The 17,381-nt window shown below is 47.7% G+C and overlaps 1 protein-coding gene across 1 annotated transcript; it reads left to right on the forward strand.

Annotated features, from left to right (window-relative positions):
• Nucleotides 1–3,923: 3,923 nt before the first annotated feature.
• GABRR2 (gamma-aminobutyric acid type A receptor subunit rho2) lies at nt 3,924–17,080 on the forward strand (the record flags this gene model as incomplete). The annotated part of the gene is made up of 8 exons (XM_082633786.1): nt 3,924–4,360; nt 4,484–4,556; nt 5,800–6,023; nt 7,407–7,489; nt 7,676–7,816; nt 10,138–10,290; nt 11,447–11,670; nt 16,125–17,080. The coding sequence occupies 8 exons, from the start codon at nt 3,924–3,926 to the stop codon at nt 16,434–16,436; spliced, it is 1,647 nt and encodes a 548-aa protein (XP_082489912.1). The 3' UTR covers nt 16,437–17,080.
• Between the last annotated feature and the right edge of the window lie 301 nt (nt 17,081–17,381).

A 17,381-nucleotide genomic window follows, 5' to 3' on the forward strand; every position in this document is an offset into this window, starting at 1 on the left:
AGAAATGAAAGAGAAGTTACAACGAACACCACAGAAATACAAAGCATTGTTGGAGACTACTACAAGCAACTCTATGCCAATAAAATGGACAACCTGCGAGAAACGGACAAATTCTTTTTTTTTTTTTTTTTTTTGCGGTATGTGGGCCTCTCACTGTGTGGCTTCTCCCGTTGCGGAGCACAGGCTCCGGACACGCAGTCTCAGCAGCCATGGCTCACGGGCCCAGCCGCTCCGTGGCATGTGGGATCTTCCCGGACCGGGGCACGAACCTGTGTTCCCTGCATCGGCAGGCAGACTCTCAACCACTGCGCCACCAGGGAAGCCCCTAGTTCATCTGTCTTTAAGTTTACTTTACTTGATATAATATAGCTACACCCATTTTCTTTTATTTATTCTTTGCATGTTATATGTTTGCATCCTTTCATGTTGTATCTTTTCTCCATCTTATATTTTCTTTTCTTTTTTTTTTTTGGCCACACTGTGGTATGTGGGATCTTAGTTCCCAGACCAGAGATTGAACCCACACCCCCTGCAATGCAAGCGTGGAGTCTTAACCAACAACTGGACTGCCAGGGAAATCCCTCCCTCTTATATTTTCAATGTGTCTCTTTAAACAGCATGAAGCTGGATTTTGTTTCTTTTTGTTTGTTTGTTTGTATTTGTTTTGTTTTTTTAAAGAAAATATATTTAATGGAAGAATCAGACAACGTAAGTGCAGCTTGATGATTTTTTGTTTGTTTGTTGTTTGTTTTTGGCCACGCCACGTGGCCTGAGGAATCTTAGTTCCCCAACCAGGGTTCCAGGGATCAAACCCGTGCCCCCTGCAGTGGAAGCATGGAGTCCTAACCACTGGACTGCCAGGGAAGTCCCAGATTTTGTTTCTTGATCCAGCTTGATAAACTTTCAACATTTCTGAATTATCAAGTCTGAAAATATTTAACTGGAGCATTTAGACCATTTACATTTATTGAATAATTTATATATTGGTTCTAAATCTATCATCCTATCATATCCTTTTTATTGTTCAACCTATTCTTTTTTTTTTTTTTTTTTTTTTTTTTCCGTACGCGGGCCTCTCACTGCTGTGGCCTCTCCCGTTGCGGAGCACAGGCTCCGGACGCGCAGGCTCAGCGGCCATGGCTCACGGGCCCAGCCGCTCCGCGGCATATGGGATCCTCCCAGACCGGGGCACGAACCCGTATCCCCTGCATCGGCAGGCGGACTCTCAACCACTGCGCCACCAGGGAGGCCCCAACCTATTCTTTATGTTCTTTTTTTTTTCTCCTTCCTTTCTTGCTTTCTTTTAGACTGATTATTTTTGGTTATACCTATTTTGGCTTTCCTATTTTAGTTTTGAAAATATATACCCTTACTACTTTTTTTTGTGGTTCCCTAGAAAACAACATGAATCTTTGGCTTATAGTACTAGTATGTTTATTAACTATTTTTACTGTCCTCCAGACAACGCAAAGACCTCAGAACACTTTCACTACATTTATACCTCTCCCTTCTTAAATGTTGTATATTTTTATTTCGGTTTTTCAATCCTACAACACATGGTTAATATTGATTTACATAGTCAGTGTTCCCTTAGAATCATACATATATTTACTATTTTTGTTGGTCTTTCATTCTTGCATCTCCAGCTTTCGTTCTAGATCATGCTCCTTCTGCTTGAAAAACACCTTCATTTAGGGCAGGATGCCTGTTGGCAAATTCTGTTTTAATTTGCCTTAAAATTCTACCTCACATTTATTCTTGTAGAGTCAGTGGAGCAGAAATGACATATAGCTTTATTTCAAAAATGGATAAATCCCTAACGTGTGCTTTCCAGGACCATGTGAGGAGAAATAATTGCAGAAAGGCTAGGAACCAAGAAAAGCTCTTGGCTAAACACGTATTTCCCTTCTGAATTTGTTGCCTCACTGGCTATACTGCCTGAAATTCCACCAGTGACCTCCACTTGGCTCACCAGATCCCCCTCTGAAAGTAGAAAAACCCACGTCAGTGTTCAGGGGCCAAGGCACAAATGCCTAGTTAGCTTATTTTCTTTCTAACACCTTATAGGACTCAATCATACTGTAAACATAAAACTGCTCATGGAAAAAGGAGAAAGACCAGTAATTTGGAAGAATTTCTCGAAAATCAGGTTGGGAAGAGCCACAAAATGAAGCGCTCAGGAGAACCTGGGGGCGGAGCGTTGGTCTTGGGCTGTGGGGCAAGTCAAAGGCAAAGGTCACCTCCATTGCACTTGGACCAAGGAGGGCAGAGCTGTTGGTCCCGTTCAAGCTTGGGGTGCGAGTCCCCGAGTGCAGCTCTGGAGCCTCCTGAGCACACAGATGTTTTCCAACAACCCAGGATCCTTGGAGCCTGACCTGCACTCCCATGTGGGCAATACCTCCAGAGGCTGAACGCCACCCTCATAGCCTTTATCAAATTTCTCTCCAAAGGACGGCTGGAACTGCGGAGAGCAAGGCAGGCCCTGGGGACAGAGAGACACAGTGACAGGCACCAAGAAAGCTGTTGTATTTTATCTGGAAAATGTCCTTTGCCAAAACCAGCTGTTGGTCAAACACTGTACTCATTATCTGAAAACCAGGCCACAGGGAAGTGGGTCCAAAGAGGCTGATGGCTATACTGTTTCTGCCCTTTGGCTCTTGGGACGACTGGATGTGGCACTTTAGAGAAAGGGAACAAGGGGGAAAGGTGATGAGGGTTAAGAACTCCAGCCCTGGGCTGTTTTAATGTCTCAAGTGAAGGAAGGTCCGTCCAGAGGACGGGGAATTAACCAGCCCTGCTTCCCATGGTGATGTTGGGAACACCAGTCCTGCACAGGGGCTCAGGGTCTGGGTGCTGGGAGGGGGCCCCAGCCAGGCTGCTGGCAGACCCTCCCTCGAGTTGCAGGCCCCTCGGGGGAGGAAGGCAGGCCAGTCAGCCCTGAGCAGGGGGCTTCAGCCTCACACTGGCCATTCCACTCTGACCCTTCAGTGCCCTCCTGGAGCCTGGAGTGAGAGAAGCCTCCGGCTGTTAGAGCAGTGATCTATCCTGGGGCCTGACCTGAGCCCTCAGTTGAGAGCACAGGAAAATAAAAAGGTCGGCTTATGACCCAATTTATCTGGGAGGGGGAAAGTAAAAATAAAAAATAAAATGTTGTGGGAATTCCCTGGCGGTCCAGTGGTTAGGACTCGGTGCTTTCACTGCTGTGGGCCCAGGTTCAATCCCTGGTTTAAAAAAAAAAAAAAAAAGGTTGTGCTCATTTGCTTTCATGTTTAAGAACACAGAAAACAGCCACTAAATCCCACCAGTAATAAATAAAATGCTCCCATTCTATCGGGCTCAGCCAAAAGCCCCAAATCTTTCATGGTGGGATTGCAAGTCTTAGCAAAGCTACCAGCGTGGAGGTGTGGGGACAGTCGGTGAGCCCATTCAATGCCCTGGCCCACCAGATCCTGTCAGGATCTCTGCTCCTCCTCCCCTGCCTTCAGCCAAAGTCCCCGGCCCTCCCAGTCCTCATTCCCTGAGACCCAGACTCCCCCTGCCACCCTAAGCTTCTCCCAGCTCAGACCACGGGGGGTCGGCATGTCCGGGTCCTGCACTCCCTGGCCAGGGCCCAGAGGACCCAGGTGCAGTGGGCTGGCCTCCAGACAATGCCTTCCTCTCAGAAGGCCCCGCCCAGATGCCACCTGATGCTCTCAGAGACATTTTTTTGCCTGTGAATGGAATAGCATTCATTAATATGCTTGACAGACACAGGTTTTTTTGTTTTCCCCATTTAAGACTTTTTAAAATATTAAAACCTAAAAAAACATTTTATGGAAGCATAAACATACATAATCCAGCTCATCCACTCATGCAACAAGCATGGGTTAAACACCCATGTTGGCCCAGGAAAGGCGCTTAAGGTAGACACAGTCCCCGCCCTCATGGAGAAAGCTCAGGCACCCAACCTGCCAGGAAGTAGCAAGAAAACCCTCATGGAATCTGAACCACTTGCCTCACCCCTGCTCCGCTCAGGCTCCCCTGGGAAGGGGGTAGGGGCTGTCTGCTTGCCCAGTGCTAGAGAGGAAGGCGCCTTAACCAGCCATCTTTGCCTCTCTGCAGGCCCTGCCATCCCGGTGGGCGTGGACGTGCAGGTGGAGAGCCTGGACAGCATCTCGGAGGTTGACATGGTACGAGGCGCGCTCGGTAGGCAGCGCCGGGGCAGGCTGCTGTGGCCGAGGTCCCTTGAGGGCCTGCGGTGGGTGGGGCCACGCTGGGGCAGGCTGCGTCTGGGGGCGGGGCCAGAGCTGGAGGGTATAAAACCGGGATTTGGAGGTTGGCCCAGGTTTAGTAAAATCCAGAGCCTGGATTCTGCCGCTTCGTAGGTAAAACCTGGGGGCGGGTGGGGGTGTGTGTTAAATGCACACAGGCCCCGCCCCAGACTTCCTGATTCGGTCTCTGGGAGTGAGGCCCAGCCCTCTATGTTCTGAACACGCCCCTTTAGCGGCGTGAGCGGCTGGACCCGCCACACTTCGAGGAGCGCCGGAGGTGGACGTGTTGCCCTTCAAATTCTGCAGGTCTCTGCGCGCCAGCGCCCGCCGGGAGCACAGCTTCCCGGCTCACTCCTTGGCAGCGCCCAGCAGGCTCAGGCGGGCACCGGAGCGTCCTTGAAGAAGCCTCGTTTCAGCTGAGACCTGACAGCTGTAGGGAGGGCCAAGCAAGAGCGCGTACGAGGTCTCTGAGGCAGAAGAACAGGGAGTTTGGAAACTGAAAGAGTGGCGGACACAACGGGGAAGAGAGGGGCTGCAGAGGTGGGCCAGTGGGGCGGGGCTCCCCTCCACGGGCGGGCCTCCGGGACAGGCAGGAGGAGCCTGGGTGTGGTTGGCCGAGCAGACGTGGGCCACCGCGTGCATCCTTCCAGCCTCCCTTCACCTGCTCCTGGAACAGGCTCTTTTGGGTAGTTATTTATTCATTGGCGTTCATGTATTAGCTCTGGCTACGGTGTAAGGGCTACACTCTTGGTTTCAGGCATCAGCTGTGCAGACGAGGAGACACTTTTTAACAGGATAAGCTTTCAGGCTGAAATTATACTAGACATGCAGCTGCCCATCTCCTTTCCCCGCATTTTTCCATTCTGCAGATATTTATTGAGCATCCACTATTGTGCCTTGCCAGGCACTAAACTAGGGTCTGGAGATTCAGGGGTGGGCAGGAAACAATTCTGCCTTTAAAGATACTACAAGCCTAATGGTAGAAACCCTCCAAAATTGGACACTTAGGACTTCCCTGGCAGTACAGTGGTTAAGACTCCATGCTTCCACTGCAGGGGGGCACAGGTTTGAGCCCTGGTCAGGGAACTAAGATCCCGCAGGCCACACAGTGTGGCCACAAAAAAAAAAAAAAAAAAAAAGGCAAAATGGGACACTTGGCTGTTCAGGTTTCTAGAAGTGTTTGCTAAGTTGAATTGAATGGTTAGCCAATAGGTAAGGAGCCATGTGTGCAAAGGTCTAGGTGAGAGTGCAGGGCTTTGTGGGAATCCAGCTCTCCTGGCCCCAGGGCAGGCGGTGGGCATCACAGCTGCCATTCTCCTTTGCAAAGCCTGAAGGAGGGGCTGTGCTGTCCCTTGGGCTCCAACCTCATGAGGCACCAACATGAGCCATTCTCTTTCCCTTGGCCATCGTCCCGCAGGGCTGCAGAACTGTTTCCTTCAACTCTGGAGGCTGAGCCTGAGGTGTCCGTCGCAGTGGTGGACGGAGGGTCGGCCGTCAGGAAGAGAGCTTTGTAAGCCATCTCTGTCTGGTCTCCCCCCCACTCCCACAGGACTTCACCATGACCCTCTACCTGCGGCATTACTGGAAGGATGAGCGGCTGGTCTTCCCCAGCACCAGCAACAAAAGCATGACCTTCGACGGCCGGCTGGTGAAGAAGATCTGGGTCCCCGACGTTTTCTTTGTTCACTCCAAAAGGTCCTTCATCCACGACACCACCACGGACAACATCATGCTGAGGGTGTTCCCGGATGGGCAGGTGCTGTACAGCCTGAGGTAACTGTCCACGGGGTCATGGTCTCTGTGTCCAATGGCATCCTCATATGTGTGGACAAGGCCAGGGGTCGTTTGACTGATTTACCACTGTATCGTCAGAGCTAAACTGTGCTTTTCACAGTAGGTGAGAAAACAGTATTTGTGGAATGAATTAGCTAGTCAACTCTTGGTTTAAAAACCACCACAAAAAAAAACCCTCTATTAAAAAAAATGTATATGTGTGGTCTGTCCCTTTGGCCCCGAAGAGTTTGTCACTGTATTTGGGTCTGTGGGTTACATGGGAGGGTCTGAACCTTCTGAAGATAGTTAGAACTCTCTGAAGACGAAATGACCACCGTAGTAGGTGCTGACTTCCCTGTCATCGGGGATCTTTTTTTTTTTTTTTAATTTTATTTATTTATTTATTTTTGGCTGTGTTGGGTCTTCGTTTCTGTATGTGGGCTATCTCTAGTTGCAGCAAGCGGGGGCCACTCTTCATTGCGGTATGCAGGCCTCTCACCGTCTTGGCCTCTCTTGTTGCGGAGCACAAGCTCCAGACACGCAGGCTCAGTAGTTGTGGCGCATGGGCCCAGTTGCTCCGCGGCATGTGGGATCTTCCCAGACCAGGGCTCGAACCCGTGTCCCCTGCATTGGCAGGCAGATTCTCAACCACTGCGCCACCAGGGAAGCCCTGTCATCGGGGATCTTAAGGTCAGGTTAGGAGAGTAACTGAACCTGAATGATCTGAGGGAGACGGTGACCTTCTATGTACCCTCCACCCCTGAGAGCCTATGATTCTGGTTTATCGGCAATAAACAAAAATAGGTAATTATTGGTAATAAACAAAAATTAGGAAAATAACGATAGCTACTCTTTATTAGGTGCTACTGCAGATTGGCTTCTGGGCTGACTTGAGTGATTACACGGTTTCATCCCACACCTTGTACAGTTCGCCAGAATTCAGTGCTAATAGCCTTGAGTCGGGGCTGCGGAGGCAGGGCATAACCTCCGGGCATCTCTGGGGAAGACGAGTCTCTGGACGCGGGCAATGCCCAGAGAAGGGTCCAGGTGTGGACCACACACAACCAGCAGCCTCAGGAGCTGGGATCCGGGCAGAGCAAACACCATCATCCACAGAAGACAAAACTCTAAAAGTTAACTTAGAGGGACTTCCCTGGCAGTCCAGTGGTTAAGACTCAGTGCTCCCAATGCTGGCGGCACGGGTTCGATCCCTAGTCAGGGCGCTAAGATCCCGCATGCTGCACTATGCGGCAAAAAAAAAAAAAGTTAGAGTCCTAGGTTTCCGAGCTTCTGATGTAGATGTGAGGAGGCAGCTGCCCTTGGTGGGCATGTATATGAGCCAGTAACTCACTGCACGAGCCAACATGTTTGTTTGGGTTCTAGGATTACAGTCACTGCCATGTGCAACATGGATTTCAGCCACTTTCCCCTGGACTCCCAGACCTGTTCTTTGGAGCTGGAAAGCTGTAAGTGTCTATTCGTAATGACAAATCTTTGCCTTATTCCCTCTCTGTGCCGTTTTAGTAACTATGAGACTGAGTACTGCCTGCCAGGGATAAGACCTATTTAATCCCTGGCTGAGGTAGGATGGCCCTGTTGCTCCTGCCTCAGAAGAAAAGGAGTGAAATTAACTTATTTTCCTCTTCCCAAAGATGCATATACAGATGAAGATCTGATGCTGTACTGGAAGAATGGGGACGAATCCCTGAAAACAGATGAGAAGATCTCCCTGTCTCAGTTTCTGATTCAGAAATTCCACACCACTTCCAGACTGGCCTTCTACAGCAGCACTGGTACCTAATTTCTGCCATGGTCGGATTCACATGTGGAAGAAAACACATTAGAATTCTTTTTCAGTGTTAACTTTTTCCCCTTCCAATGAAAATAACTTTTCATTATTTTAATAATGCCCAGTCCAACAAGACATAAACAACACTTAAAAGCAGAGGCTGGGCTTCCCTGGTGGCGCAGTGGTTGACAGTCCGCCTGCCGATGCAGGGGACGCGGGTTCGTGCCCCAGTCCGGGAGGATCCCACATGCCGTGGAGCGGCTGGGCCCGTGAGCCATGGCCGCTGAGCCTGCGCATCCGGAGCCTGTGCTCCTCAACGGGAGAGGCCACAATAGTGAGAGGCCCACGTACCGCAAAAAAAAAAAAAAGCAGAGGCTTTAAAAATTGCTGCCCTCTGAAATTCCATGGTCAGAGGTAGTCATTCTGAACAATTCAGCAAACACCCTTGCAGACATCCTGCTTTAATAATGTAATTTTACAAAAGTAGGGTCAGAGTGTACACACTATTCTGTAACCTGATTCGTTTGACTTAACGATATGGGGAAATGTATTTATTACCTATTTATTTATGTATTTATTACTGGATTTACCTATGTATTTATTACCTATATTCAGAGCTATAGATTCATTTCTTATGCGTAGTGTGACCTCTTCTTGGACCTTGGGGCCATGTTTGAAGTTTTGAGAGGATCCATTTGTCCGCTCTTCTTGAATCTCACCGTCAGCCCTTGTGTTAGTTTCCTAGAGCCGTCCTAACAGAGTACCACAAACTGGGTGCTTTAAACGATAGAAATGTGTTCACTCACAGTGCTGGAGGCCAGAAGCCTGAGCGCCGTGCTCCTTCTGAAGGCTCTGGGGAGGACTCCTTCCTTGCCTCGTACTAGCCCTGGTGGTTATGGCATCACTCCAACCTCTGCCTCTGTTGTCACGTGGCATTCTCCCTGTGACTCTGGTCTTCCCATGGTGTGTCTCTGGGCATCTATGTGCAAACATCCCTCTTCTTTAAGGACACTGGTCACTGGATTATGGGCCACCCTAACTCAAGATGACCTCGTCTTACTTTGATTACATGTACAGAAGAGACCCGATTTCTTAATAAAGTTACATTCGCAGGCAGTGGGATCTAGAACTTCAACGTACCTTTATATGCTGCACAGCTCTGCAATATAGAGCTGCAATACACAGCACTGCAGCAGCCACGGGACCCTGGAGGACTTCTCACTTCCTTACCCTTTGTCCCAGTGCTGAGAAGCCTAGGCCTGGCTGTGGGAAGCTTTTGGGCTACCGTCTGCCCCTGCATGGCCACCATCTCCCCGTTCACCTGTCCCCAGCCCCACCCTTCTGTTCGCAACACCAAACACTGGAGAAGAGCGGGCCCCAGCCAAGGTTGCCTTGGTGTCAGGACAGCCCACACCTGCTTTCCCTTTATGCCCATAGTCCTCACCCCCATCCCTTTCTTCTCTTTTGCTCTGATGTGCATTGCCACACAATTTTCTTTTCTCGTCTGTTCTTGGCAAGTTCAAATCAACTCTCTTTCTAAAACCATTTTTAAGAGTTCCCGGTATAACGTTTACTATGTGTCACTGTTTTGAGTGCTTTGTATGAATTAACTAATTTCTACCCAACAAATCTATGGTGTAGATCGTAGTATCCCCAGTTTACAGATGAGAAAACTGAGACTCAGAGAGATTAGATTTTAGAAAGGAAATGTATTACACTAAGCCAGCCAATCATTAACTTTTTTGGGGGCCGCACTGTGAGGCTTGTGGGATCTTAGTTCCCCGATCAGGGTTTGACCCCGGGCCCCAGCAGTGAGAGCAAGGGGTCCTAACCACGGGACCGCCAGGGAATTCCCTATTTTATTTTTTTTGGATCATTAACTCTTTTTTCTTTTTAATTTATTTTTGGCTGTGCCGGATCTTAGTCGTGGCACACGGGATCGTTTTGCTGCGACGTGAGGGCTCTTCATTGTGGTGTGCAGGCTTCTCTCTGGTTGTGATGCCCAGGCTCCAGAGCATGCAGGCTCAGTAGTTGTGGTGCATGGGCTTTCTAGTTGTGGTGTGTGAGCTCAGTAGTTGCGGCACACAGGCTTAGTTGCCCCGTAGCATGTGGGATCTTAGTTCCCTGACCAGGGATCAAACCCACGTCCCCTGCATTGGAAGGCAGATTCTTAACCACTGGACTGCCAGGGACGTCCCTTGGATCATTAACTTTTAACTTTCTGCTGAAGATGAGTGTGATGACAGGGGACGAAGGGCCCCCAGGGAAGGAGTTTGTTTTTGCCTCTGCGATGGAACCTCACTGGCTTCTTCCTGTGTCCCCCAGGCTGGTACAACCGTCTCTACATTAACTTCACGTTGCGGCGCCACATCTTCTTCTTCTTGCTGCAAACCTACTTCCCCGCCACCCTGATGGTCATGCTGTCCTGGGTGTCCTTCTGGATCGACCGCAGAGCTGTGCCCGCCAGAGTTTCACTGGGTAAAAGCATTTGATAAGGTGTGATAGGGTGGTTTGTTTGTTTTTTTCAATCAATCACTATGTAAAGAAGAAGTAAAATCATCATTCAGGGTCCCTAACCGATGGGCTGTCAGAGTCAGAAGGAGCGAACTTGCCTCCTGCTGCTTGCTTTCCATTCACATACTGCCCTCAGTTTCCCAGACTACACTGTGAAAACCACAGGGCGCTCAAACCGCATCAGCTCTGCTCGAATCATTTCAGAAAGATAGCACCTACCAGGGGTGTAGACTTCCACCACTGGCAGTATCAGAGCTCAGTACTTTGATAAATAAGACAATTGGACAAATGCCCAAACTTACTCTGCAAATACAAAAACTTCGTTGGCCTTATTTAGACAGACTGAGAGTTTGGGAGCAGGGCCCATATTTCATGGTTTCTGGGAAGGAGAGGGCTGTACGCCCTGGAGCTGTGGTTTAGACCTTTACAGGCCCTAAATGCCAGAGTAAACATGTGCAACTCATCATCGAGATTTGGACCAAAGCCTGTATGACAGGCTTCCAGGAATTTCCACAGTCTTCCTGGACTCAGAGGAGGCAGGATGTGTTCTTTCCTTGAAGTTTGGGAAGGTTCCTTGAGAGGGGTCCTGTAGCCCCTGCTTTTTAATTTTTATTTTTTATTGAAGTAGAGTTGATTTTCACAGCCACTGTTTTAAAGTCCACATCTGAGCAGATCCTTTGGGAAAGGTCTGCTCACATCACAGAAACCCAGGCTCCCAAGTGGCTCAGAGTGAAAGGGGACAGGCAGTTGGCTGGGAGGAGACTGGGTCGGCTGCTCGGGCGCAGATCCTTGCAGATCCTCACACCTCTATGAGGTGGAAACATGTCCTGGCCACTTCCTATTAGATGTAAGAGGGAGCAAATGTAAAATGGGACTTAGTGAACTTATTTACAAAACAGAAATAGAGTTACAGATGTAGAAAACAACCTTATGGTTACGAGAGGGGGAGGGATAAACTGGGAGATTGGGATGGACATATACACGCTACTATACATAAAATCTCTTTAAGCGTCACAAGACCTTGGAAGAAGCATACTAGAAAAATCAATATAAAATGGTTAATAGTTGAAACAATAAAGGGACTTAGTGAAATGTGAGGGCAACTGTGTACCCTTGTCAGTGGCTGAACTAAAGCTGGATGCTGCAGGGATCACCACGGTGCTGACCATGTCCACCATCATCACGGGGGTGAACGCCTCCATGCCCCGCGTGTCCTACGTCAAGGCCGTGGACATCTACCTCTGGGTCAGCTTCGTGTTCGTGTTCCTCTCGGTGCTGGAGTACGCGGCCGTCAACTACCTGACCACCGTGCAGGAGCGGAGAGAGCGGAAGCTGCAGGAGAAGGTGAGAGAAGTTTCATTCATTCCCTTGTTGGAGCCCATGCTGCTGGTTGGATGAGAATAGCGGGAGGGAGCTTTCATGGAGCAAAGGGAGATGTTTGTGCAAAAGGAGGAGGATCCGTTCTGGAATATTCTAGCTTCCATCACAAAGGATCCCAGAAAGTGGAAAGCCTTTGGACAAAGACTAGGAAGACTTGGGTTCTTGGGCCCAACTCTGCCATTTATGTTGGGCCTCAGTTTCCTCATCTGTTAAAAAAAAAGTAGAACCCTCACCCCATCTTCCTCCCAGGGTTATTGTAAGGGTCACAATACCCTTACAAAAATGTATATGAGGGTTGTTTTGAAAGTGTGTGGTTCTAGATGCACATAAATTATCACTATCATTACTGAACCTGTTTAGGGAGAATGTCTCTACGGCCTGTGAACAGACAAGAGGAAAGTTCTAGAATAAAAAACTCCTGTATTTATCAGTGCTCTGGCCCAGTGAAAATTCAGCCACACACAACCTTAGCCTTTAGACTCATTGGAAATACTATGCTATCTATACGATACTGTACTATAGTAAAGTCTACTATGGGATGGAATGCAAATGGGGAATTCAGGGCAATGCACCTGGGCAGAGAGGGAAAATCTATTCTATTCATATGCGGACTCTTATTAATCACATTAAGAAATAAAATGCCAACTTGTTACCAAATCCTTGCTAGTCATTGTACTGATCAAAATGGGTGTTTACCTAAAAGTTGTAGAGATCAGGGAACGTGAAAATTCCACATTTATGTGTGTCTAGCTGGCTGGAAGCTCCTTAGCAAAGGGAGCTTTAAATTTTAGGAAAGAGGACCTGTTGCCTTTTTAAAAATAGTCTTTTAATGCCCACATTATACCTGTTAAATATTTCCAATTGTCTTCAAATATGCTAGATTGTTTAAGAGTTTATATTTTAAATTGTCTTCAAAATACTTTTGCTTCAGCATTTGAGGATTTGTTCAGTTTTGTTTTTTTTTTTTCCCCACCAGTTGCATCTTAGTTCCCCAACCAGGGATCGAACCCAGGTCCTTGGCAATGAAAGTGCCAAGTCCTAACCCCTGGACCACTGGGGAATTCCCTCAAATTTTGATAATCTGTGCATTGATCATTATCAAATGCCTTTGGAATATACTTAAACACTTTTGACTTGTAATCTGTTAGGCTTTCCTTGTGTAGAGCCGTTCAAAAAATAGCAAAGCCTTCATCCGACAGATATGCGCCCATGAACCATTAACAGCACATAACTTGTACTCAGGCAGATCATTATTAACCTGTTACCATATGATGGGCCCGGTGTTTGCCAGTGATGATACGACGCTGGCTAAAGAGCGATGAGGAAATCATACGTGGACAGCCCTTTGGGCTCCAAGTCTAGCTCCATGTCTATGGGAACAGACAGCCGGGAAGTGAGGGCTTGTTCTCCACTGTTGTCAAGCACGCGGTTGAAAGGCTGAGAAGCTGTGGTTGCTGGGGAGGCAGACCGGTGGGAGGACACGAATTCTCTCTCCCGCTGTCCCACAGAGAAGCCACTGTTCACAACGTTAACATGGCCCCCAGTGGAGCTGAGGTTCCCAGAGTGGGAGCCCAGGAGCACCTGGCCTGGATTCACCTTCTCAGCCTATTAAAGATGAAGATTAAGGGCTGAACCCCAGACCTACGGGCTCAGAATCTCCAGAGATGGCACCCTGGAATTGGCCTTGCTGACAAGCTCCCAGGCAATTCTTTTTTTTTTTTTTTTTTTTGCGGTACGCAGGCCTCTCACTGTTGGCCCCTCCCGTTGCGGAGCACAGGCTCCGGACGCGCAGGCTCAGCGGCCATGGCTCACGGGCCCAGCCGCTCCGCAGCATGTGGGATCCTCCCGGACCGGGGCACGAACCCGTGTCCCCTGCATCGGCAGGCGGACCCCCCAACCACCGCGCCACCAGGGAAGCCCACTCCCAGGCAACTGTGATGCTCACTGAAGTATGACTTCTGCTCTGCCGAGGGCAAAGTTGACTGGAGCCTGCTAGGTTCACCATGGTTCAGAAGGGGACCCACGCTGCTTTGGGTTGAAGCCGGCAGGCAGAGTATAGTTCTGCTCCCCTGTATGTACTTGAATTCTTTGGCTGATCATCCAGACCTGTCCAATGGGCCAGGTGCCACTTAATTTTTCTTAGAAATGAGCTGATGTGGGAAATAGAAATTTTCCATAATTTGGGGCATTTCCTGATTCTAACTCAAAACCTTAAATGTCTCTTTTTATTTTAGCAGAAAGAATTTCAGTTTAGAGCAAGGAAAAAGGAGACCCATGTCTTACAAAAAAGAAGTCCCCAGTGATACAACAATATCTCACAATTTTACCAAAGTTTGGGTGTGATTTTATCTAAATGCAAAGAATTGAATAGATGACCTCTCACTGACCTTTTATCCTTAAAATCTATCAGTTAATTATTCTAGGAATATATTAACGTGCTACTTAATTATTGTTGCTGATGGGACAAGACATAGAAATAGTAATGAAACAATCATGCCTGATTAAAAAAATAGCTCTCCAAACCACAGATTTCCTCAAGTGTAAAAATACTTCAAGTAATTCTGATTTGACATAAAATCATTCATCTATTTTTGCATTCTAAAGCTTCCTGGTATCCATCTGCGTATTTCAAGATCCATGACAATAGGAGGAAATGTGTGAAATGTCATTATTTCACTTTCCCAGATGGAAAAACAGAGGCACCACAGGGCTGAGAGCCAGGTTAGAAACATATTAAAGCCAACAGGTTGAGAATAAACCCAAGATCAGTTGGCTGGATCAGGCAGGCGTCATACCTCTGGCCAGCATCAGCCAAACACAAACCTTTTTTACTTGGGTATGTGAATCCTTGTTTAAATTTTCAATAATCTGTACATTGATTATTATCAAATACCTTTGGATTATATTTAAATACTTTTGATTTATAATGCACTGGACTTTCCTGTATAGAGTCATTCAAAACATGCCAAAGCCTCGGGGCTTCCCTGGTGGTGCAGTGGTTAAGAATCCACCTGCCAATGCAGGGGACATGGGTTCGAGCCCTGGTCCGAGAAGATCCCACATGCCGCAGAGCAACTAAGCCCATGCACCACAACTACTGAGCCCATATGCCACAACTACTGAAGCCTGTGCGCCTAGAGCCCGTGCTCAGCAACAAGAGAAGCCACTGCAATGAGAAGCCCGAGCACCACAACGAAGAGTAGCCCTTGCTTGCCGCAACTAGAGAAAGCCCGCGCCGCAGCAACGAAGACCCAAAGCAGCCAAAAATAAATAAATAAAATAAATTAAAAAAAAAAAAAAAACATAGCAAAGCCTTCATCCAACAAATATGGGTTCATGAACCAGCTGTTAACCGGAGCCAGCTTTGCTGACTCAAACGCTGGGGAGGAGTTAGACAAGACCATTCCCTTCCCTCCACCTTATAATTTCTTATAAACATTTTCATACTCACAGAAATGGTTGAAAAAAATAGGATAATATACAGTCGTACACCCTGCCCCTCCATCCAACATTGTTGACATTTTGCCATTTTTGTGTGAGCTTTTTCTCATATAAACATACTTTTGTTGGTGCAGCTGAACTATTAAAAAATACATGACAGGGGAAAGTGGGGAGGGGGATAAATTAGGAGTTTGGGGTTAATGGATACACACTACTATATATAAAAGAGATAAACAACAGGGTCCTACTGTATAGTGCAGGGAACTATCTTGTTATAACCTATAATGGAGAAGAATCTGAAAAAACGTTTTACGTATATGTGTATGTCTCTCTCTCTCTCTCTCTATATATATATATATATGAATCACTTTGTTGTACACCTGAAATTATGCAACACTGTAAATCAATTATACTTCAATTAAAAAAAAACTTGGAGGATTATCCAAGAAAAAATATATAAATAAAAAAATAAAAATAAAAATACATGATAGGTACCATGACCCTTTACCCTTAAGTGGAATTCTTTAGAATAAGGACACTCTCCTACCTAATCATCTTTTGATTCATGCACACAGTGGTGGAGGTCCACGGCTGGAACCAGAAGATGTGTGTTTAAAATCCTGAATCTGACACTAACTGTCTGATCCCAGGAGAATTGTATAGCCTCTCTTGGTCTTAGTTTTTGCTTCTGCAATTGAGGGCATTTGGACTAAATCAGTGGTTCTGGACCCTGGCTGCATAGTAGAATCACCTGGGAGCCTTTAATTAATTAGTCTGGAGTGGAGCCTGGGCATGGCCAGTTTAAAGAGCTCCCAGGATAGAGAATCGGACAAAGTGATCTCTGGAGATGCTTCTAGTTCTGCCTTTTCTGTGGTTCTGAGAAGCCATGGGCTTTACGCTCGGCCCAGGAAGCCTCCTCTGGGCCTCTCACAGGCCGAAACATGCCTGACATCTCCCCTTGTGTTTGCTGCCCACAGTTCCCATGCATGTGTGGAATGCTCCACTCAAGAACCATGATGCTGGGTGGAAGCTACAGTGAGTCTGAGGCCAACAGCCTGGCCGGGTACCCGAGAAGCCATATTCTGACAGAAGAAGAAAGGCAAGACAAAATCGTGGTCCACCTGGCCCTGAGCAGTGAATCCAACTCCTCCAAGAAGAAGGGGCTTCTGAAGGGCCAGGTGGGTCTTCGCATCTTCCAGAACACCCACGCCATCGACAAATACTCCCGGTTGATATTCCCAGCTTCCTACATATTTTTCAACTTAATTTATTGGTCAGTGTTTGCCTAGGGGCTCTGAGGCTATGCCTGGGGAAGGGCACGGACATTTCTGGTGTCTGGCCGGCCGCCCACACGTGGACCTGCTGAGCGTGACCCCTCACAGACAGAGCGGCAGCCCCTGGACCACCGCGAGCAGCATCCTGGCTCCCGGAGGAGCCCAGGAGCCCTCCAGCTGCCCTCCCCCAGGTCTCATGGGCTTGCTCATCATGGGCTTGCTGTGTTGTGTCCCACTTCTTGCTGCTCTGGGACTGTCTTCTTCTGTTCTCGTGTGTGAACAGGTTCATGAGAGCCTCCCTCCAATAAAAAAAGACTCAAATGCCTCCCAGATGAATGTTTGGAGACCCTTATGAAGCCTAGGATTCAGTTGTAAAAGGAAGGGAGAAATGAAGGGCAAGCTTAGGGGCATTCTGGATAGGAGACAGGAAATTAAGATTCAAAATAGGAATCAAAAAATCTGTAAACCCTACACTGGATTAAGTGCCTATCTAGGAAAGAAAAAAAAAAAAAAAACCTCAGATCCCAGACAGGAAATGATTTGACCTGGGTGAGTCTGGCAGCTCTCATGATTTTGCAATATTAAGGGACATCATTCATTCATACATCCATTCAACCATTCATTAAATATTGAATATCTGCCCTGTGCCAGCACTTATTTTTCTCAGCAATGTGTGACAACATGCATTGAGTATTGCCAGCCAGGGAAACATCACCCAAACCCATCAAAGTGTAGAGTTTTTATTCAGGGCTGGCCATCTGGATACAGCTGACTGCCTATGGCTGACCTTAGTCTCCAGTTCATTCAGAGGCTGAGCTGATAAATCTCAGCCTGAGACCCCATCATAAATCACATTGTTGGCTTAGACCATCTGGCATGGCTGTAGGCCCCCAGGTGAACAAAGACCCTCCAATCAGGCAGGGCAGTCCAGGGGTTTAGAAGTTACCTCCCAGGAGCTAC

This window comes from Mesoplodon mirus, assembly GCF_964341445.2.
Source record: "Mesoplodon mirus genome assembly, chromosome: 10".
Lineage (NCBI taxonomy): Eukaryota > Metazoa > Chordata > Mammalia > Artiodactyla > Ziphiidae > Mesoplodon > Mesoplodon mirus.